Source organism: Poecilia reticulata, chromosome 4, assembly GCF_904066995.2.
Source record: "Poecilia reticulata chromosome 4, P_reticulata-male-v2, whole genome shotgun sequence".
NCBI classification, from domain to species: Eukaryota; Metazoa; Chordata; class Actinopteri; order Cyprinodontiformes; family Poeciliidae; genus Poecilia; species Poecilia reticulata.
The window spans coordinates 189,373-212,017 of NC_088833.1; the positions used below are offsets into that span (position 1 = coordinate 189,373).

Consider the following 22,645-nt stretch of genomic DNA (forward strand, 5'->3'; position numbering starts at 1 on the left):
GGACGAACTGGTTCTGATGTGTTCAGAATGTCTTTCAGCCAGAGATCAGTTCATTGGGCTTTCAGCTGCTGGTCGGTTCTGGTCCGGACCCAGTTAAACGGTCAACCAGAGCATGTCTTCAGTTACTTTTACATTTTATAATTATTTGAAAACATCCAGTTTTAATGAATTAGATTCATTTTTTCTTGGTCTCTCTGAGGCCCCCTGGTGGCTCCCAGCGGAAACCACCGGTAACCTCTGACCTCCTGGTTCTGGTCCTCTGAACTTTGACCCCACAGTCAGAGCTGCTCCTTCAGGAAGATGAACAGAACCTAGTGGAGGTTCTGGGTCCAGTCGGTTCAGCTCCGTCATGGCGGAACCCTGAAGCCCCGCCCCGCACCCCCTCCCCTTCCGGTGGGCGGGGCCTGTTTTGTCTCGGCTGGTTCCGCTGCAGTGGTGAGTCAACCTTCATCTCTTCTTCTGTTGTTCTTAAATATTTTTATTTATTGCGGATTAATCGCGCCCGTGCGTCTATACGTGCACGCGCTGTGATGTCATTGTGCGGCACCGGACTTTGCAGCAGAACCGATCCCGGTCCGGTTCGAGGCGGGTCGGAACCGACCGCACTCCGGGCCAGGATCTACTTTTAGAGCGGAATGATCCGATCAGGGATCAATGAGCTGCAGCTGGTATCAGTTATTGATCAGTTTACTGACATTAATGTGACGCATCAAGGTGGACACCTGCAGGCAGCACGACTTCCGGTGAGGTTTTCAAAACAAAAGGCCCCCATCGCTCCTCCACAGCGCTGGTGCTCCAGCGGCTCTCTGAGGTCATCTCACCTCGAGGTCAAAGTTCATGGTGAGGTCAGCTGCAGGGACATCAGCAGAGGTTCTGATCCGACCTCCTGCAGCCTCAGACGGGTCAGATGAGGTTCTGGAGTCCAGCAGAACCTCTCTGGTTCTGTTCTGACTCTTATTTTGAAAGGGTCTTCCTGTTTCCTGGTGGGTGGGGCGGAGTTTCCGGTCAGAACCAGAGCAGGCCAATTTGACCCACTGGCTGTGGTTCTGGTCCTGAACAAGCTGTTAGTTTCTCTTGATCCGAACAACCAGAACCGGATCGGTTCTGGTTGCTGTGAGGACTCAGATCCTGGACCAGAACTTTGGGTTTACCATCAGAACCGAGTGTGACCCAACTCTTTTTGTGTTTCAGCGCCATGGAGGCTCATCAGAACCATCTGCAGCAGCTGGCGGTGAGTCTGAACAGAACCGGTCCTCACTGCGGACCAGTCAATTCAGCTGATTGAAAACTTCGATCAGAACCGATGCCAGCAGACAGAACGGGTCGGGTACCTGCAGAGACGGAACACGACCCGTTCTAAGTGGGTTCAGAAAAGGTCGGAGGTCAGGCTCTTAGAAGGTTCCGCAGAACCGGACCGGGTTTAGCCGGGTTCTCAGGAGAAATGGGCTGGTTCTCTGCCTCCAGCGGTTGGTTCTGATTGATGCTGGTATTGATCCGGTATGGATCCAGTCTGGGAAGATTCTGCATTCAAACCGGGCCAGCTTTATTCAGAACCACTCAGAGACAAATGCACTGGCAGTCGGCCAGCAGGAAACGCCGCCTCAGATACACACAACCTCTGACATCAGCTGTCAGGTTCTGGTTCTGGTTCTGGTTCACTGAGGCCAAACTGACTCAGTCTCCCATCATACCTCAGGAAAACAGGAAGTGGCAGACGGAGATGGAGAATAAGCGGCGCCAGCTGGAGGATGAACGGAGAGCTCTGCAGCACCTGAAGGTTGGTTCTGCTGGTAACCATGGCAACTCACCAGATGTCTGCAGGCTTTGATTGGCCAAGGTCAAAGGTCAAATTGTTTTTAAGTTAAAAAAAGTCAATTTGAGTGCAAGTCTTAACCCTTCGTTCAAACATCAGAGTGTGGCTATGTCTGAGTGGGCGTGGCCTAAATGGAGCTGGTGTTCATTCTGTTGTTCAAAACAAACATGGCTGCCGAGTCAGTCTGGGTAAGAGTACCAGCAGACGACAGACGGGTACCAGCAGCTGGTACCGTCAGCTGGTACCGTCAGCTGGTACCAGCTGACGGTACCAGCTGACGGTACCAACAACAGAACCATGTTGTCTGTTGTCACCTGAAGGTGTCGCTGTGTCTGTCTCTTCAGTCGAAGGTTCTGAGGGAGCGCTGGCTGCTGGAAGGACCCGCTGGACCAGACCAGAATCAGAACCAGGACCCGGACCAGGTCCAGAGTCAGCTGGAGGAGGACAAGGCCAGAACCAGAACCCTGGAAGAGTCCATCAGGAGGTCTGATCTGGTTTCACAGCGACTTTACTAGTCCTTCATTATACTACGTTAATTTGTGAGTTTATTGATTGTTTTGTTTATTTTCGTTAATTTCTGTTTATTTTTGTTTATTTCTGTTTATTTTTGCGTTTTGTCTGCAGGTTGGAGCAGGAAGTTCAGGAAGTTTCTAGTCTGGAAACTGGACTTGTCTCTCAGACCACAGCGCACTCTGCTGTGAGTAACTACGCTCACTCAATCTCACTGGGAGTGTTTTATTTTGAAATGTCTCAGCTGTTTGTGGAGGGTAACTTCCTGTCTCTGTTTGTGCCTCCAGATGATGTCAACACCTGACCCAGGTAACTACCTATTCTCTGCTTCTTGCTGTGTTGTTTCTACATCTAACTCATGTCTCTTCTCAGCTGTTGAGGTCAAAGGTCGCAGCAGAATGGAGCTGGGCGGAGCTAAGCCGTCAGGTCAGGTGATCCAAGGTGGGAGCGGTTACACCAATCAGGATACAGTAATCACATTGCAGTAGAGAGTGATGACATCACATTCTGTCTCCGTCTTTCCCATTTGTCCCATGAGACCCTGCAGAGGTCAAAGTTCACAAAAGTCTTAAAGTCAGTAAATCAAGAGAAGCCCGGGGTGAGATAAAGAAAGGTGAGTCAGATGTCCAGCAGGTGATCTACAGCCTAATAACGCATTAACTACAAGTTTATTACATGTCAGCTACACATTTATAACATGTTAACTACCGGTTAAGATGTTAGATTTTACAATGGGAAACATTAGCATAGCTTTTCACTACAGCTCTACAGTGTGTTAACTACATGTTTATAACATGGTAACAGATTTGCAAAGTGTTAACAGCATAACATGTTAATTACAGGATTATTACTAGTGTTGTGCTATGATGACCAGTTTTAATGTCTTTACAGGTTTACAATGTGGTAACTACAGGTTTATAACATGATAAGTAGTTGCATTAACATTACGTACAGCTTTATGGACCTGCTAACAGGTGTGTAGCCATAGCCACCATTAGCTTTCTGTCAATGTGTTGTAATTCAGTTCCAGTTTAGAAATACGTACCAGGTGATCCAGACTGCTGGTTCAGCAGGTCAGAGGTCAGGCTGGTGCTGACATCATGAGTTCATGGTTAGCATCTTTCTCCAACAGCTCTTTATTTCTGTGCTAACTCTTGTTTCATGCTGTACTTCCTTCACACTGTTAGCCATGTGCATCCTCTCTGACTACTTCCTGTCCTCCACCTCCTGTCCTCCACTTCCTGTCCTCCACCTCCTGTCCTCCACTTCCTGTCCTCCACCTCCTGTCCTCCACTTCCTGTCCTCCACCTCCTGTCCTCCACTTCCTGTCCTCCACTTCCTGTCCTCCACTTCCTGTCCTCCACTTCCTGTCCTCCACCTCCTGTCCTCCACCTCCTGTCCTCCACTTCCTGTCCTCCACCTCCTGTCCTCCACTTCCTGTCCTCCACTTCCTGTCCTCCACCTCCTGTCCTCCACTTCCTGTCCTCCACCTCCTGTCCTCCACTTCCTGTCCTCCACCTCGTGTCCTCCACTTCCTGTCCTCCAGCCATGTACTCAGTGGAGATTAAAGTAGAGCGGGACAGAGTGACGGGGGAAACCAGAGTTCTTTCCACTAACACCAAACTTCCTGTTGACCTCTCTGATCAAGGGGTCAAAGTTTATGAAGATGAACAGAAAGGTGAGATTTAACAGAAAGCTGAGCTTTAGGAGAAGAGACAAGGAGCCTGAGGAAGAGGAGGAGGAGGAAGATGGCTTCATATTAACATGAAAGCTTCTGGTTGTCATGACTCCATGTCCTTCTCCTAAAGTTACTGCTGGCATCACCATGATGCAGGAGGAGCAACAGTCAGTTCTGCAGCTGCTTGGTGTGATGTCATCCAGTGCTGCGTTGCTATTGGTCCTTCAGCAGCAGGTGTGTCTAGTGTCCCTCTAACATCCCTGTCCCCGTCCACATCCCGTCCACATCCCGTCCCTGTCCCTGTCCACATCCCGTCCCTGTCCACATCCCGTCCCTGTCCCTGTCCACATCCCGTCCCTGTCCACATCCCGTCCCCGTCCCCATCCCCGTCCACATACCGTCCCCATCCCTGTCCCCGTCCACATCCCGTCCCCGTCCCTGTCCATATCCCGTCCACATCCCGTCCCCGTCCACATCCCGTCCCCGTCCACATCCCGTCCCCAGTGGTCCATGAGATGAACGGGGACGACGCTCACCTGCTCAGCTCCGTTGAAGTGGAGGAGCTCATTCACAAAGCGGATGAGGCCTCGGTGATGTCACACTCCGTCACCATGGCAACCTCCCTGCCAACAGGAGAAGTCCTGAGGGAGTCGGGCCTTCCACCAGAACCAGAACCAGGGTCCACATGGACCCCCAGCCACGCCCTGGCTGCCAACACAGAGATCACGGGGCTGGAGGCGGTGGCCGGCGGGGAGCCAGACGTGGCGGAGGCCAGCGCTCAGAACCCGGTTACCATGGTGTTCATGGGATACCAGGATGTAGAGGACGAGGACGAGACCAGGAAGGTTCTGGGGCTGCAGGGCACGGTGAAGGCGGAGCTGGTGCTCATCGATGACGGAGATGGAAAGGTAGATCCACCTGCCTGTGCTGCCCCGCCCTCTGCTGCCCCGCCCTCTGCTGCCCCGCCTACACCGACCCAAGCTCCAGAAGTGGTGATGGCGAGCAACGGAGAGGCGGCGGTGGAGGGAAGGGTGGTAGCAGGGAAGAAGAAGCAGCCGTGTAAATGCTGCAGCATCATGTGATCATCATGTGACTGAGACTGAACTAACGCCGCCCGCGCCACTTTAACAACATGACATCACTTCCTGTTTTCTGCTGTCACTTCAACACACCTGCTGTTTCCTGCTGAGAACACTTAAGTGCATTAGCATTAGCATGTTAGCATTCCACTCTCCAGGTGTGTTCACCTGTATGCCTGTCTGTTTTCTAAAAGAGGAAATAAACGAGTTACCGTGAAGCTGTGTGTGTGTGTGTGTGTGTGTGTGTGTTGTTGACTGGTGATACTGGTGATACTGGGGTCCCAGCTCCTGCCAGCCTTAGTGGCTCTCAGATTGTTTCTCATTTTCTGGGTTTCTTCTCTCTGATGGCCCAGTTATGTGTTCTGGCCATCAGAACACCCAACCTCACAGCAGAACCAGAACCAGAACCGGGTACTGAACTGCCTCAGGTAGCGGACCCAGACTGTGACTCCATCAGAACCCGTGGCTCCATGCAGACCGGCCGGCAGCGCCATCAGCTCTTCCTGTTTCTCTTCTTCTACAGAACCTGTAGGTGGGCACCAGCGCCTGGGACCTGCTGTCACCATGGTAACCACCAGGCGGAGGCCACCCTGGAGGTCACCTGTCAGGATGAAGGTCTCCCTGCTACATCCTCTTCACCTTCTTCTTCGCTTACATTGATTTTTTTTTTCTCTGACCTTTGACCTCTTGCTGTCTTTTCTGGATTCTCTCTCATCCTCTGAACTGTAAGTCATGGATCTTGTCAGCTGCTTTCTGAACGTAATGGATCCAGTTTATTCTGATCAGACTGGTCAAAGAAGAGCCATGGGTCCCCTGATGGGGCCCATTGTGGCCCAATGGGGCCTGTGCAGCTGGAAACAGCTTAGATTTGGGACCATTGCACTCCAGAAGTGAAGGGGGCGCTATTTCCTGTATTATCCATGGTCTCCGTTTCCTCTTTAAATCTGTGATTTATCTTCATCTTTAGGGAGGAGCTTCACTCTCAGCATGTATTTGAACTTCTGTCTTTTATTTACTTCAGTTCAACTCACAGTTCTTAAATTTTGTATCCTCTAAATCTGCTCCCTAGTTACATCTTTTCGGGTCGATTACTGCCTCTAGTGGGGTGAGTTGGTAACACAACTGATATAATTACATCACTAAGTCAGAATACAACAAAGTCTTTATTATTCATTCTGGCACCATAGAAGATACATTCTCTAATAAAACTGATGATAAAATCCTTAAGACCCGTCAGGGTCAGAACTGGAACGTCTGGACCCACTGAGGATCCAGTTCAGTGTGTTGAAGGCTTAGCTTAGTGTGCTACATCCCAGTTGCTTTGGTTGACGGAGGTCATAGTTCACATAGCACACATATTCGACTGAAACGGGTCAGCAGGAAGTCCAAGTCGTCAAAACCAAGTCCCAACATGGATAGAAATACAAACCTGTGTGTGTGTGTGTGTGTGTGTGTGTGTGTGTGTGTGTGTGTGTGTGTTTTGACAAGGTTGGGAAGGGATAATGTGTGGGGGGTGTAAACATTGTGTCTGTATTTCTGTCGATCAGCAGAATTCCTGTCTAATTCCTCTGCCCAGCAACACACACACACACACACAGACACACACACAGACAGACACAGACACAGACACACACTCTCCCGGTCACTCTGAGGTGTCCGGTGGATCTTAGGTGAGTCCTGCTTGTCTTTCCGTGTTCCTACCTGTGTGACATCATGATGATGTCAGCTACCTGTGTTGCTAATCGATGCCGTTATTGAGAGTAGATTTTTAGCCCCGCCCCTACAGCTGCGGTTCCTTTGATGTTTATTTTCGGTATCAACCAATCGTAGCTGACGGTTTAAATTTTATTGGTACTCATCTGTCCGATGTCTGGGCTCGGTTCTGGTTCTGAGAGTAAAGAAACCAAAACCTTCATGAAGAGCAGAACAAGCTGGAGAAGCAGACCAAACATAAACCCTCAGAACCAGCAGAGCCATCAGAACCTGTTAGCTCCTTCAGCTTCAGAACCAGAGCTCTGTATTAAACACTGCACAGCTTTCACACTCACAAATGAAAACTGAAAAGTGCGGCGGACAAAGAACTACAGGGAATCATAAAGTGTGCATACACACAGAACATGTGTGGCGTCATATTTTACGCAAAGGCAACGTATAAAATGAACGTGGTGTGAAAGTTTGCATAAAGCTACAGACTTTTTACCTGCAGTGAAAATGTGCGACAGCCACTTTTAATACGGACAATAACAAACTAGACGGCATCAAAACTCACCTAAATACACTGAAACCTGAAATCTGACTTCATTCGGTCCAAGAAGCATCGAACCCGACGGTTATCATGAATCTTTTATTGTTTAAACAATGAAGCTGAACCACATTTATCCTCAGACAATAACCTGAAAATAAAGAAAATAAACTAAAGGAAGGTGAAACTTCACTCCGATGTAAATAATAACTCCCTCAGTTTGTCTCATGAAGATGAAACTCATCGTCTGAAAGCTTCTGTGGCTCATTTCATTCTGACTGGAGAGAAAACAGCTGGTCAGCAGATGGACCCACCAGGTTCGGTTCTGATCCAGGTGAGACGCTACCTGAGGAGCTGATGGAGGATTGATCACTGATCAGATGGATCTGATGGTTGATCAGCTTTAGATCCATCCAGACTGATCATCCTGGATCTGAGCAGAACTTGGAGCCCAGCGGTACCGGTACCGGTACATGTGCAACTTGTATACATAATTTTTCAATAAACATCCACATTCTCCACTCACCATAAAGGTTCTATGGACTCTTTCTGTCTTTAACCAGCACCAGCAAGAACAGGCCAGGTCCAGTTGGAGCAGCAGAATGTTCCAGTACACTCCGCCGTGGAAGGTTCTGGCTCTCAGTCTGGACCCGGAGAACAAGGTGAGGCTGCCAACAACCTGATGCAATACCGCTGCTGGTCCAGCAGGGGGCAGCAGAGCCTCAGTACCGCTGCTGGTCCAGCAGGGGGCAGCAGAGCCTCAGTACCGCTGCTGGTCCAGCAGGGGGCAGGGTTTCCTTGGTTCTCTGGTCCTCCAGGCTCACTACTGTGGAGAATTATCCTTCTCCATGCTAAGTTCTTGATGTATGAGGTTGAAAAAGAGTCAGTGAGTAGAATTCACGATTTCCATTTATTAATACCAAAATACAGCTGGTCCATTTCTCATGCACCTTTAGGAGTTAGAAGGAAAAAATGCCATCGCACAAAAGTTTTCCATTCCTTTTGTTAGCCTCTATCTAAGCTGTGCCCTAAACAGGGCGTTCCCTAGTGTGTCATATCCTTTAACCCTAGCTCTGAGGGCGTTTCCTAACATGTCATTTCCTTTAGCTTTGCAACTAGCTAAAGGAGATGGAAGGAAAAACAGAATTATTTATTCTCAACACTGCCCTGCATGTTTTAGCTGCTTCATTACGCCTGATTCAGCTGATTGCAGTTCAGCAAACACCTGTCAACTGAAATCACCTGGCTGCAGTGAGCTTGGAGGCCCAGGGCTGGGAAACGCTGCTCTCAGTACCCAGAAAGCCCGACTGTCTCCATGATGATGATCCAGAGTCCACCTGAGGGAGAGCGGGTGGGCGGGGCCTGTGAGTGGGCGGGGCCTGTGAGGGGGCGGGGCCTCACAGCAACCTTCGTCCCCTCAGGCAGCTGCTCTTCAGACCTGCAGCTGCTGCTGGACGCTGACCGAGGTAAGAGAGATTCTGTTGTTCAGGTGATTTGAGGCCAGAGGCTGACCAGATGTTTGGGTCCATTGGGCTGCGGTTCGGCTCGGTCCAGAAACAACACAGGAACTCCCACACACACACACACACACACACACACACACACACACAGGTTCTGGCCCAGTTCCGTTGCCCCACAGCGGGTGGTTGCCTATCGGCTGCCAGCTGCGGGAGCGGCGTCTTATCAGCCAGTCGCAGGCGAAGCTGCGGCTCTGAATGTTCCTCCTGCAGTTCTGGTGGTTCAAGTTCTCACTGTCGCATCAGATGGTTCTGATCCAGATTGATCCTCCCGACGTGAACCGATCTCCAGAACTTGGAACCATCCCGGACAACCAGCTGGTTGTGAACTATTCGGACCAGAACCGGCTGTGATAGATCGGTCCGGAAAGTTCTGGATCAGTGATGAGGGAGAACCTGAAGTTCTGATCCTCTTAATATGGACCCAACCAGAACCTGGCAGGCGGCGCCACATTAATGGATTGGTATCAAACCAGTCCAACACCAGACTAAAACCAGGACTGACACAAATTGACACCAGTCCAGAACCAACTTTAATCCCAATTTATTCCAAAGAAGCAAGTCCTGTACGAAATAAAGCAAAATCATACCAGTTTAAACCAGTATGGTAGCAGTTTAAATGGAAACGATCCAGAACCAGTTTAAAAGCAGCATGCGGATGGATCTAACCCAGTTTGAAACCAGAGTTAAACAGAACCCGTCCAGAACCCTGTAGAATTCAGTATGAAACCAGTTTCAAACTGGATGAGTTGAACCAGTTTAGATGTCAGTGACCTGAGTCGGGTTCTGGTTTTAAATACACCCGGGCTGAACCCAGTAAGGGCGGTTCTGTGGGTCAACCACCAACAGAACCAGCATGATATCCAGTTTAAGACTGGCTTACTGGGACTGTTGAACTGGAAACCAGTGTAGATCAGCACAGTTCAAAGGCTCCTGAAAGAACAGCTGCCGGGTCCATCAGAACTGCTGGTATCAGCAGGTTTATCTCTGGATCTGCAGGGCGGATCTGATAAGAGGCGGGTCGTTGCATCAGGTGAACCGAGCCGCTCCTCTCTGGGGTGTAAACTCATCTCTGATCAGTCAGACGTTCCTTTCCTCTGTGACTTCAGTTTCATTTCTCCCAGCCCAGCTCAGACTCTATGGGGACTACAGGTCCCACAATCCTTTGCAAACACCCCCCAGGACTCCCTGGGTGTTGCTGATCAGTTTATTGCTCCTTGGCTTCAGTAATTGTCTTTGCTGTTGTTGCAGAAACTCTCAACCGAAGACTGTTGGCCTGTTTGGTCCCCACAAAGTTCTCAAAGATCCAGAGACGGTTCTCCCCCCTGTGTCTCCGCAACGCCCCCTACAGGCATGGACAGCTCCCCCAGGAGGTGGGTGCTGAAGCCTCTGTCCCCCCTGCTGCAGCCCTCAGACCTGAGAACCATCGTTGGGTCAGCTCCTGGCCTGGCGGACCGGGACTCTAGCTCCTGGGAGAACAACGAAACCCAGATCGGCCTCGTCGAAGTCCGGCATGACACGGTGCAGGACGGGAACTCTAGCGGTGACGAGTGGCAGCCCAACAGTCCCGGTAGCAGCTCCGGCTCTCAGAGCGGCTTCTACTCCTTTGTGGAGGATCCCAGGAGTCCGGAGGCGGAGCTGAACGAAGCCTGGATGGTGTCACCACAGCGCCAGGCTCAGCTGGCCGTCCTGAAGAAAGAGAAAGGATTCAAACTACAGACCTACAGCAGCAACAAGAAGCCAGAGAGTCTGTTCTCAGAGAGCAATGGAGACCATCAGTATATAGTGGATCCCAACAACGGGATAAAAATGATAGATGAGGATGAGGAGAAGCAGCTTCGTAAGATGATCATCCACAGCCAAGCTCCTAGGAGGAGCCAACCAGAACCACAGAACCAAGCGGAGGTTCTGGACCCCATCCTGTCCACAGATAGACTGATAGAGGGGTTCAGTTTGAGCTTCAGTCCTGATCTCTCCAGACCAGAACCTCCTCAAACCGCTGCGCCAGGGGCTGTGGTGAAGGAGCAGATCAACTTTGGTGCAGCCCGACAGAAGTTTCTACAGATAGAGCAAGACCGACTGTCACGGATGCTCAGTCCTGTCCGGTCCCCAAGAATCCCACTGGACTTGACTCCAGAATTGGGTCCTAATGTTTATGTGTCGAGGAAAGTGAAGGTCTACGGTGCCATGGAGGCAGGAGGTGACACGACTCCAATTAGACCAGCAGGCGGAGATGAGATGGATCTTCAGAGGAGAGTGACAGTGCTCCGGTCCGATGGCAGTCTGAGTAGAGAGAGTAGCGTCTTTGAAGACTCTGGCCATGAGGAGCTGTCAGTAGAAGTGGCTGGAGGCTACGCCAGTGATGACAGCCTGCTTGATCACTGCAGAAAATCCAAGGTGTTCCCTGAAACCCCCATTGAGAGGGAGATCCGATTAACTCAGGAACGTGAGGCGGAGCTGCGGAAGTCTCGAGGCCTGAAGCACAGCAGTGGTCAAGCGGAGATGGTCAGAATCAAAACCAGACGTTCACTGCTGTCCTCGACACCTGACAGAACCTTCGAGAAGAATCCACTGAGCTTCATCCTCCACAGAAAAACCCAAAGGGAGGAAGGCCCCCAGCAACCAGAGATCCAGGAACCAGATGGCAGAGCTCCTCCTCCACAGCTGGGGTACAAGAAAGAAGAGGCTGAGCCACACTCAGGAGAAAAGCCTGATTCCGATTCTGGAACAGACGAAGTGTTCCTTTCTCCATGCTGTCCTCACCGACATCCTGATGAGTCCTGGTTCTCCCAGACGAACCCAACCGCCACCTTATTCACACCAAAGGACTCTGAGGGCAGAAAACAAACAGCTTCCTCCCCTCCTGCTTCTCTCGTATCATCAACCCTGCATGAACTAGAGCTCCCTCAGAGCTGGAGGAAGAACCTGGAGTCCACAGGCCTGCAGTCCAGAGGGCAAGGAGCTCCAGACTTCATTGAGAAGGAGATTGAAGAAGCTCTGAAAAGAGAACAGGAGCTGAAAGAGCTGAGGGAGTCCATGAAGGAAACCAACCGACCCATCTTCTCTCCGGTTCCTCTGGTGGAGCAGGCATCCAGGACGGCCATGAGGCAGTTCTACCCACCACTTAAAACAGGTACCAGATTCCTATCCGACGTTTAATGGCACCGGCTTTTTACTTTCACTTTTAATGAGAAATATTTACATTCAGGCATGATGTTGGATCTATTGTCACTGAGATGAATTGAACCCCAGGCGGTTTTGGAAAAGGATGCTGATGTTTGCTGCAGTTCCTGCCTGTCCTGTCAAATTCTCTTTGGCCATTTTCACCAAGCTGTTCCATCCTGATCCAGCTCGTCCCACACAACCATGTAGAAGAAACAGGCCGGTGGGGTGGCACAGCAGGAGGTGTTGCTCATGTTCACTCCGCCCCCTGCAGGTGCTTGGCCGTGAAGCCAGCTGATCTCGCTCAGGTTAGGGGCAGAGGCGGGTTGACTTTAGCTCCCTTCACCGGATCAGGAACGTGGAGGAACGTTAGCTCGGTGTTCACGTAAAGGAACCGTCTGGGATCAAGATTCTCGCTGCTGGTTCCTTTGGGCTGCTGCTAAGGTCTGTCATTTCTAAAGAACCCTGAGCCATGTTTATGGGAAGCCTCAGCTTCATAGTTTTTCAAGGTTCTGATATTGGGTTGGTGTTTCCCAGGAGGTCCAGACTAGACCAGAACTGCTCCAGGTCAAACCCACTGTAGACACAATGAGTAACCTAATGAGGCCAGAGTCCAGCAGACTGAGTCAATTAGTAACAGTTTCTGACTCAGAGTCCAGTCTCTGCCAGACGGCCTCCTCAGGAACACCACACCTGAGCTTCAAGGACAACAGGGCTGTCCTTCCTGGGGTGGCATGTGGGGGGCAGTGTCACAAAGCAGCAGTGTTGGAGATGCATTCAGGTTCTAAAGAGGCGTTAGAACTCCTCTAGAACCAGAACATGGAGATCCTATTAGCTCACAGCCACTTTGTGGTTGATGTCTCAGGTATCCCTCAGGGTTGTGTGTTAGCATGCCTGCTAATGTACACGTGCTTCCTTCCTGTCACTCAGAGAAACCCGCCAGTCTGTCCTCGTCCTCTCCTCATCTCAGCGTCCGGCTGCCCTCCGCCTCCCTCGTCACCGCTAAGCCCTGGGCCTCATCGGCGTCCCCGGCCTCTTCCTCCCCACTGGCGGTCCGGACGGTTCCTCGAGGTTTGACGGAAATGCTGCTGATGGACTTTGAGGAACACCGAGCCAAGCTGAAGCTGGAAGAGAGCGCTGTGAGTCTCCTGCTCTTATTTTGGTAGTCTCAGAATGAGAGATGGGACTTCCTGTCTGAAGATGTTTGTGTCTTTCAGTACGCAGGAATCCAGCCGGTTGATGACATCAACAATGAGGTAAGCACTGCAGGCCCTGAAACGGTCCAGGATGGAAACCAGTTACACCAGTTACAGAACCAACCCCAGCTAGAACACAGAACCTCTGGAGAACCTGGCCCAATCCATTACGGAGCAGTACTTTTACCTTTAAGGAGATCTGTGAGCTTTATTCTGAAAAGCTATTTGAGAGTTTCTGTAGAACCCAGAATGTTTAGTACTCAATCGATGTCTGTTTAAGAGGTTCTGACCCAATGGTTTTGGTTTACTGGGTCTATGGAGGCACCCATAGACCATAGACCATGGCTAGAAGAAGAAGATGATGACGCAAAGAAGAAGTTGAGTCATTGGTCAAAATAATGATTCCCACCAAAACGTCTCTTTAGCAACATTCTGAAGATTTCTGCGATAATTCTGTAGATCCGGGTCAAACAGAACATTCAGTCGGTCCAGTTCTCCGGACTGACCGGTCCTCCAGCAGAGGGAGATGTGGAGATGAAACTGTGGTCATGAAAGGAGTTTAAATCCAAAAGGTTTTGAACATCTCACCAGGTCTGAACCATCAACACGCTAAGCTTTCTGTAACCCGTTTAGACTGTGAATGATGGTTCTACTGGACCAGCCAACGCTGGCCCAGTTGGTTCTCAACTTGTAGGCTGAAGACATGACATATGTTTAGCAACTGGCTAGTTAGCATGTCTAGATTTCTGGATCAACTTGTGGATCTTCAGGAGTTTGAGTTATTTGGACCCTGTCACTAAAGACTTTTATTTTGAAAGACTTCACTGACTGGTTCCACATGCATCTATTCCATCACCATGATGTCCCCTCTGTCTCTTGTCTCAGGTGGTGGAGTCCACTCGAGTCGTTCGTCATAAGAACCAGAGAGCGCTGCTGTGGGAAGCTGGACAGTTCGCCAACCAGGACAACCAGTGAGACCACCAGGACCAGCTTTGGTTCCAGAACCAAGTGTGGACCAATCCTGAGCAGGGTCATGGATCAGCAGCATCCACTGATGGACCCTTATAGACAAGATGTTCTCACCTGATCCAATCAGCTGCTGAATAAACGTCCAGTGGAGACAACTGGTCGCTTTCAGTCTGACCTCAGAGCGAAGCAGGAGTTTGATTTTGGCACTTTTAATTAGACAAAACTAAACAGGAAGTCAGTAACTGCTCATGATTGAAATTGATGCCCTAAAATTGATTGTTGATTGTTGGAGTTCTGCTGTTTGTCTGGATGGGTTCTGGACTTGAGAACTTCGCAGTCCATCAGCATGAACTTCTTCCATGCTGAGGTCAGAGCCTCCTTTTGACGTCACATCACTGACCCAACCCACAGGTGGCGGAGCCATGTTAAAAACCTGAGGTTTCTCCACCAGACAGGAAGCAACCATATTTGGAGATGATCCCAAGAAACCCCTACTCCTCCCCAACCAGCAGGGTGCGCTCTGATTGGAGAACCTGTTCACTGACAGGCATTCTGCTGATGCTCCCACAATAATAATAAACTGATTTTAATCTCTGAGTTTTGTTCCTTCAGTAAATAAAGAATAAGTACATCTACGATACTAACTGGTAGTTTTGTTGTTCTTATATTGCAGAGTTTAACTATTAACAACATTTCTGGTCAGAGTCTCAGATGTGAATTTGTGGTGTTTGATGGATATTGCCCGTTTGGTCAGCAGAGTGAAACATTAATATTAACGTGTTTAAATATTATTCTGCTCAAATATCTCCTAGAAGTTTAAATAAAAACACCAGCAGGTGGACGGTGGTAAGCATGAGCGCTTTAAACGTTTTCTGAAAGAGCCTGTCAGAACGCGCTGAGGGTAAAATGGTCCTCCTGTCTGTGGGTCCTCCGCGCAGTGCGGGCTGCCCGCGGCGCCTTTTCAGTAATCAGCAGACAGGTTTAACAGAGCTTAATGGAGATTATCTATAGAGAAATTAAACTTAACGCCAAAAAGAAAACGCAACACTGTTTATGTGAAACTTGTTGATGAGATGCTTTAATAATCCAGTTTTACATTCAGGCAGCTGTTTGAACAGCTTTAGTTGGATTGGGGGTGGGACCGAGTCTGGCTGTTTTACTACACCGTCTGTAGCTCCATTTCTGGAATAGACCTCAGTTCTACTAAACCCGGCCTGATTCGGGCTTGTAATTCATATTAAAGTTTTATTCTACAGTTTTGTTTTTTCCTGAGACTGAAAAAGATTCTTTATTTTCTCGCCGCTTAATCAGTCAGGTAAGCTAACAACAGCTAGTAGATGCTAGCATTTGCTGAAAAACTGAATTAAACTGGCTAACCAGCGGACTTTAAACACCTCCAGCTTCTGGACCTGGTTCCGTCTGACAATGGGTCCAGTTCGGCTGCAGTTTTACTTTAAAAAGGCTGTTCTAATAAAGGATAAGTATAGATTTCTGCTAAAATCCAGTCAAACCAACATGGCTTAAATGAGCAGCTTTTAAAGGGGATTCTGAATTAATCAGAACTCAGCCTATTAAACAGGATGATGTGATTTAAATCTGAAAATGTATTTATTATTTTTCCCAGTTTCCATAAGCAGTGCGACCCCTGCTGATAAATGCTACTGGGCCTATCCCAGTTTACACCAGAACTGAATGCTTGACCTAGAAGATCAGAACCAGTAGACGGACCTGACCTGGAACACAAAGCCTCACCAGATGTTTGCTTTCTCTCAGGTGAGGCGCCCACCTGTCCTGGTTCTTCTTCTGTGGTTCAGTCATGGAGCTGGCGTATGTGTGCGACTGGGAGAAGCGTCCGAAGAGCACCCACTGTCCGTCCGTCCCACTGGTGAGCTCCTGGTCCTGCAGGAACCTGGTGGCCTTCACCACCGACCTGAAGAACGATGATGACGACACCAAAGGTAGGCAGGGACCAAAGACTCGGGAAAACCCACTTTGACCCAATCAGAACCCACTCTGACCTAATCAGAACCCGTTCATCTTCCAGATGTCAGTCACATGATCCACATCATCGACACAGAACATCCGTGGGACGTGTTCTCCATCAACTCTGGCCACAGTGAAGTCATTTCCTGTCTGGAGTGGGACCAATCAGGTGAGCTTTACCCAAGTCACCTGTTGTCCCGGGGGTTCTGACCCAGTTCTGCAGGGTTTTAAATGCAGTTTTCTGATTCTCTGTTGTGTCTCGCTGTGTTTTAACCCGGTCCGACCCGGTTCTAAAGGCTCCCGCCTGCTGTCGGCGGATGGTGACGGCAGGATCCGGTGCTGGTCGATGTCAGAGCACCTGGTGAACAGCTGGGAGAGCGCCCTGAGCAGCTCGGTGGACGGAGACCCCATCGTGGCGCTGAGCTGGCTGCACAACGGCGTCAAGCTGGCGCTGCATGTAGAGATGGTGAGGTCACTTCCTGGAGCCGCGGGATATTTTCTCGTCTCTCCAGGTCCGTTGATGTCGTGTAAAAGTGAAACCACAAAGACAACCAGAATTTATTCAAACAAATCCATAAAATCAGACCAACAGCTCAACATGGTCAGCAGAAAACCAAAAGCCACAGGAAATTAATTACCTTAGAAAAATACAAATATACGAAGACAGAGAGCACCGAGTGCAGACGCTCCTCCACCTGCGATCTGATTGGCTGTTTTAGCTCCATTGCTTCTATATGCAGCCGTGTTTCTACTGTCTGGTGGTCTGACGTTTAGAGACGTTTAGAGACGTTTGGAGATGTTTGGAGACGTTTAGAGACGTTTGGAGACGTTTAGAGACGTTTAGAGACGTTTGGAGACGTTTGGAGACGTTTAAAGACGTTTGGAGACGTTTGGAGGCGTTTGGAGACGTTTAGAGGCGTTTGGAGACGTTTGGAGACGTTTGGTGACGTTTGTTGACGTTTGGAGACGTTTGGAGGCGTTTGGAGACGTTTGGAGACGTTTGGAGACGTTTAAAGACGTTTGGAGACGTTTGGAGACGTTTGGTGACGTTTAGAGGCGTTTGGAGACGTTTGGAGACGTTTGGTGACGTTTGTTGACGTTTGGAGACGTTTGGAGGCGTTTGGAGACGTTTGGAGACGTTTGGAGACGTTTGGAGGCGTTTGGAGACGTTTGGAGACGTTTGGTGACGTTTGGAGACCTTTGGAGACCTTTGGAGACGTTTGGAGACGTTTGGTGACGTTTGGAGACGTTTGGTGACGTTTGGAGGCGTTTGGAGACGTTTGGTGACGTTTGGAGACGTTTGGAGACGTTTACAGACGTTTGGAGACGTTTGGAGACGTTTGGAGGCGTTTAGAGACGTTTGGTGACGTTTGGAGACGTTTGGAGACGTTTAGAGACGTTTAGAGACGTTTGGAGACGTTTAGAGGCGTTTGGAGGCGTTTGGAGACGTTTGGAGACGTTTAGAGACGTTTGGAGACGTTTGGAGACGTTTGGAGACGTTTGGAGGCGTTTAGAGACGTTTGGTGACGTTTGGAGGCGTTTAGAGACGTTTGGAGGCGTTTGGAGACGTTTAGAGACGTTTGGAGACGTTTGGAGACGTTTGGAGACGTTTGGAGACGTTTGGAGACGTTTAGAGACGTTTAGAGACGTTTAGAGACGTTTGGAGACGTTTGGAGGCGTTTGGAGACGTTTGGAGACGTTTGGAGACGTTTGGAGACGTTTGGAGGCGTTTGGAGACGTTTGGAGACGTTTGGTGACGTTTGGAGACGTTTAGAGACGTTTAGAGACGTTTGGAGACGTTTGGAGACGTTTGGTGACGTTTGGAGACGTTTAGAGACGTTTAGAGACGTTTGGAGACGTTTGGTGACGTTTGGAGACGTTTAGAGACGTTTAGAGACGTTTGGAGACGTTTGGTGACGTTTGGAGACGTTTAGAGACGTTTGGAGACGTTTGGAGGCGTTTGGAGACGTTTGGAGACGTTTGGAGACGTTTAGAGACGTTTAGAGACGTTTGGAGACGTTTGGAGACGTTTGGAGACGTTTGGAGACGTTTGGAGGCGTTTGGAGACGTTTGGTGACGTTTGGAGACGTTTAGAGACGTTTAGAGACGTTTGGAGACGTTTGGTGACGTTTAGAGGCGTTTGGAGACGTTTAGAGACGTTTAGAGACGTTTAGAGACGTTTGGAGACGTTTGGAGGCGTTTGGAGACGTTTGGAGACGTTTGGAGACGTTTGGAGGCGTTTAGAGACGTTTGGTGACGTTTGGAGGCGTTTAGAGACGTTTGGAGACGTTTGGTGACGTTTAGAGACGTTTAGAGGCGTTTGGAGACGTTTAGAGACGTTTGGTGACGTTTAGAGACGTTTAGAGACGTTTGGAGACGTTTGGAGACGTTTGGTGACGTTTAGAGACGTTTAGAGACGTTTGGAGACGTTTGGAGACGTTTGGAGGCGTTTAGAGACGTTTGGTGACGTTTAGAGACGTTTAGAGACGTTTGGAGACGTTTGGAGACGTTTAGAGACATTTAGAGGCGTTTGGAGACGTTTGGAGACATTACAGAGGCGTCTCTGCCTGCCGACAGGCAGCACCAGGTCATCGTTGCCGTCTGTAGCCAGAGACATGCTGCAGGCCGAGGGTCAGATCATCTCTGTCTGATCCTCCTTTCCCAGAGAAACAACAATAGATGTTAATTTCATACGGAAACATTTGAACCAAAGTTCATCAGCTGTCCGTGTTTCTCGTTTCAAACTGGTTCCTGAACCCACAGAGCTCTGCTGACCTCTGACCTCTGACCCAGGGCATCAAACAGCTGATTTGATTATAAAAATTATCACGTTTGTTTCATATAATATCTTCAAAGTGATAAAACAGACATGATCAGTTTCAATACCAACACGTTACAGTCAATATGTTCTGATCAGTTATAATGAACTAAAACATTTTCAGATGAATAAATCTATAAAAACTCCTGATTAGACTAATTTTAATCAAATGGTGATCATTTCCAGTAGGAAAATGTTCTACTGATTATGATTAGATTAATCATGAGTAAATCTAACCTAAATGGACGATCAGGATCAGTCCAATGTCTCTAAAGTGAAACGTCATTAGACCCATTGTTCCAGCACCGGGTCTTACCCGTCCTCTCGCTGCAGTCTGGCTCCACCAACTTTGGAGAAAAGTTCTCGCGGGTCAAGTTCTCGCCGTCGCTGACGCTGTTCGGTGGGAAGCCGATGGAAGGCTGGCTGGCGGTGACGGTGAGCGGCCTGGTGACGGTTTCGCTGCTGAAGCCGGGCGGCGCCCTGCTGACGGCCAGCGAGAGCCTGTGCCGTCTGCGGGGCCGCGTGGCGCTGGCCGACATCGCCTTCACCGGCGGCGGGAACATCGTGGTGGCGGCGACCGACGGCAGCAGCTCCTCGCCGGTCCAATTCTACAAGGTGAGGGCCGAAGGCAATGCTGTTGCTGCGGTAACATGACGCTCAGGCGAGGCGCACGCTAACTAGGCGGCGTCTGTGCAGGTGGTGGTGAGTGTGGTGAGCGAGAAGTGCCGCATCGACACAGAGCTGCTGCCGTCGCTCTTCCTGCGCTGCACCACCGACCCGCTGCGGAGGGACAAATATCCGGCCGTCACACACCTCAAGTTCCTGACCCGGGAGAACTCGGAGCAGGTGAGTGCCACCGGGTCGGGGCCGACCGGGTCGGAACCGGCCCCTCTCTGACGGCTCCTCCGGCTGCAGGTGCTGCTGTGCGCGTCCAATCAGAGCGGCAGCATCGTGGAGTGCTGGTCCCTCAGGAAGGAGGGACTTCCTGTCAACAACATCTTCCAGCACCGCTCTCCTGTTGGTAAGACCCACCTCTCGGTCCCGACCTCTGACCCCTGACGTTCCGACCTCTGACCCCTGACGTCCTGACCCCTGACGTCCTGACCTCTGACCCCTGACGTCCTGACCTCTGACCCCTGACGTCCTGACCTCTGACGTCCTGACCTCTGACCCCTGACGTCCTGACCTCTGACCTGACCCCTGACGTCCTGACCTCTGACCTGACCTCTGCGCAGTGGGCGAGAAGCAGCCGACCATCTTGAAGTGGCGCATCCTGACGACCACCGGCGACCTGGAGCGCGTCTCCGCTGTGGCGCTGCCCAAGCTGCCCATCTCCATTTCCAACACCGACCTGAAGGTGGCGTCAGACACCAAGTTCTGCCCCGGTTTGGGTGAGGAAACGGCGGACGCTGGACCCGTCCTCGGCCCGGCCCGTGTGACCCGGTCCGGTTCTGGTTGCAGGTCTGGCCCTGGCATTCCACGACGGCAGCATCCAGATCCTGCACCGCCTGTCCCTCCACACCATGGGCGTGTTCTATGGCGCCGCCCAGCGGCCCGGGGACGACGCCGCCGCCGCCGTCAAGCGCCCGCGTACCACTGGCCCCGCCCTCCACTTCAAGGCGCTGCAGTTCTCCTGGACCTCGCTGGCGCTGGCCGGGGTGGACGGCCACGGCAAGGTGAGGCCCGTCTGTTGGCACGTGAGGCTGAATCTCTTCAGAGGAAACTTGAGTGCTGCTCTGTCCTCAGCTCCACATGCTGCGCGTGTCGCCCTCTATGGGCCAGGTGCTGGACATGAACACCACGCTGCGCCACCTGCTGTTCCTGCTGGAGTACTGCATGGTGACGGGCTACGACTGGTGGGACGTGCTGCTGCACGTGCAGCCCAGCATGGTGCACAACCTGGTGGAGAAGCTGCATGAGGAGTACATGCGGCAGAACCAGGCGCTGCAGCAGGTCGGCACCGCATGGCCGCCGCCGCCATGCGCCCTCTCTCCGCTAACCTCTGACCTCTGCAGGTTCTGGCCACGCGCATCGTAGCCGTCAAGGCGTCTCTCTGCAAACTCTCCACGGCGACGGCGGCGCGGGCGTGCGACTTTCACGCCAAGTTGCTGCTCATCGCCATCAGCTCCACCCTGAAGTCCCTGCTTCGTCCGCACGTCCTCAACACGCCGGACAAGAGTCCGGGCGACCGGCTCACTGAGATCTGCGCCAAGAACACCGACACAGGTAAGCGCCGGGCGAGCGGCCGGCTTGCCGGGCGGGCCGGCGGGCGGCGTCTGACCTCAGCGGCGTGTGTCCTCAGACATCGATAAGGTGATGATCAACCTGAAGACGGAAGAGTTCGTCCTGGACGGCCCCCCCTTGCAGTCCCTGCAGCAGCTCATCCAGTGGGTGGGAGACTTCGTCCTCTACCTGCTGGCCAACCTGCCCAACCAGGTGAGCCAGGTGGGTGACCTCACGGCGGCTTAGCTTGCGGCCGCCTCGTCCAGCCAAGGCGAGAACCGTTGACCCCTGACCTGTCCTCCCGCAGGGCTCGGCGGTGCGGCCCGGGTTCGGCTTCATGAGAGACGGGGCGTCGCTGGGAATGCTGCGGGAGATGCTGGTGATGATCCGGATCTGGGGCCTGCTGAAGCCCGGCTGCCTGCCCACCTTCACCGCCATGTCGGACAACCAGGACAGCATGCAGCTGCTGTTCCGGCTGCTCACCAAGCTGTGGCTGTGCTGTAAGGCGCCGCAACACCACACCTCACCCGCTAGCGCAGCGGCAGCACGTCGCTGATGCGTATCACTGTAACATGGAGGGCAGGTGGTGCATTCAGGGGCGTTGGGGAAAGCAAAGCTTCAGCGGTGTTAGGGGTCGTTTCACGTTAATCAGATGTTAGGGTTTCATTGATGGGCACCTGACGCTAAGCTCCGCCTCCTGTCCCGATTGGCAGCGCGGGACGACGGCCCCCCCCAGGAACCCGACGAGAGCCTGATAGACGAGTGCTGCTTGCTGCCCAGTCAGCTGCTGGTTCCCAGTATGGACTGGCTCCCAGTGAACGACGGCATCATCGTGAAGCTGCAAGGGAAGCTGCCGCTGCGGCTGCAGTTTGGGAAAGCCTCGTCGCTGCAGGGGGCGGGAGGCTCCGCCCCCCTGGATGTGTTCACCAGGTAAACCTCACCTGGCCCGTTGCAGCTCTGGCTGCAGGTGAGCTCACCTGTGTTTGTGTTCAGGAGTCCTGGAGCTCAGAAGATGGACAACCTGCGCTGCATTCACATGGGTGTCAGCCCCACCGAGGAGAGCAAGGCCTGCACCAGGTGAGTCCACAGGAAGTGATGTCATTGCAGTACCCGATCACTTGGAGCCCCAGTAACCTGTGACACACCGCCCCCTACAGGTGTGGCTGCGTGACGATGCTTCGCTCCCCCAACAAGACAAACGCCATGAAGCAGTGGGAGCAGCGCTGGATCAAGAACTGCCTGTGTGGAGGTCTGTGGAGGAGGATGGCGCCCAGCTTCACCTGAACACACCTGGCCAGACGTGGCCATGGAGAAGCTCCTGCTTCCTGTCTGCTGCAGAGAGGCTGCAGCGCCCCCTGTGTTCTGTAAATAAAACCTGTTTTCTAATAAAAGGATCAAACTTCTTCAGCTCCGTCGTCTCAGTGAAGGTTAGGAACGCAGCAGGCGCCAGGCTAG

At 51.5% G+C, this 22,645-nt stretch overlaps 3 protein-coding genes and 1 long non-coding RNA gene across 14 annotated transcripts; 3 read left to right on the forward strand and 1 right to left on the reverse strand.

Annotated features, from left to right (window-relative positions):
• Positions 1 to 301: 301 nt before the first annotated feature.
• On the forward strand, positions 302 to 14,806 carry misp (mitotic spindle positioning). 9 transcript variants are annotated; one of them, XM_008406521.2, is made up of 14 exons: positions 322 to 435; positions 1,192 to 1,231; positions 1,697 to 1,777; positions 2,158 to 2,297; positions 2,438 to 2,510; positions 2,611 to 2,632; positions 2,696 to 2,764; positions 2,862 to 2,936; positions 5,604 to 5,695; positions 7,886 to 7,984; positions 10,091 to 11,972; positions 12,932 to 13,140; positions 13,219 to 13,257; positions 14,083 to 14,806. In XM_008406521.2, exons 2-14 carry the CDS (start codon positions 1,196 to 1,198, stop codon positions 14,170 to 14,172), a joined length of 2,907 nt encoding a protein of 968 aa, XP_008404743.2. In that variant the 5' UTR covers positions 322 to 435; positions 1,192 to 1,195; the 3' UTR covers positions 14,173 to 14,806. The 9 variants fall into 9 exon arrangements, with proteins under 9 accessions (XP_017159863.2, XP_008404743.2, XP_081461976.1 ...); XM_008406522.3 differs by lacking the exon at positions 322 to 435 and adding an exon at positions 450 to 840; XM_017304374.2 differs by lacking the exon at positions 1,697 to 1,777 and having other exon boundaries at positions 302 to 435.
• Positions 3,739 to 5,298, forward strand: palm1a (paralemmin 1a). The gene is made up of 2 exons (XM_081605855.1): positions 3,739 to 4,001; positions 4,506 to 5,298. The coding sequence occupies exons 1-2, from the start codon at positions 3,872 to 3,874 to the stop codon at positions 5,081 to 5,083; spliced, it is 708 nt and encodes a 235-aa protein (XP_081461981.1). The 5' UTR covers positions 3,739 to 3,871; the 3' UTR covers positions 5,084 to 5,298.
• A 344-nt stretch (positions 14,807 to 15,150) lies between the features above and the next one.
• On the forward strand, positions 15,151 to 22,593 carry LOC103463273 (mediator of RNA polymerase II transcription subunit 16). Of its 3 annotated transcripts, none has more exons than XM_008406524.3 (16): positions 15,154 to 15,481; positions 15,940 to 16,124; positions 16,211 to 16,318; positions 16,446 to 16,615; positions 19,301 to 19,582; positions 19,664 to 19,813; positions 19,883 to 19,988; positions 20,203 to 20,358; positions 20,429 to 20,643; positions 20,714 to 20,920; positions 20,983 to 21,193; positions 21,270 to 21,412; positions 21,498 to 21,690; positions 21,904 to 22,120; positions 22,184 to 22,267; positions 22,348 to 22,593. In XM_008406524.3, exons 2-16 carry the CDS (start codon positions 15,983 to 15,985, stop codon positions 22,472 to 22,474), a joined length of 2,511 nt encoding a protein of 836 aa, XP_008404746.2. In that variant the 5' UTR covers positions 15,154 to 15,481; positions 15,940 to 15,982; the 3' UTR covers positions 22,475 to 22,593. The 3 variants fall into 3 exon arrangements, with proteins under 3 accessions (XP_081461982.1, XP_008404746.2, XP_008404749.2); XM_008406527.3 differs by having other exon boundaries at positions 15,155 to 15,481; positions 21,270 to 21,403; XM_081605856.1 differs by lacking the exons at positions 22,184 to 22,267; positions 22,348 to 22,593 and having other exon boundaries at positions 15,151 to 15,481; positions 21,498 to 21,994.
• On the reverse strand, positions 15,748 to 19,372 carry LOC145551356 (uncharacterized). Its single transcript, XR_014087155.1, has 3 exons — positions 19,284 to 19,372; positions 16,788 to 18,805; positions 15,748 to 16,655 (listed from the first exon to the last, which is right to left on the reverse strand). It is a non-coding gene; the product is annotated as an uncharacterized LOC145551356 (long non-coding RNA).
• Positions 22,594 to 22,645: the final 52 nt, after the last annotated feature.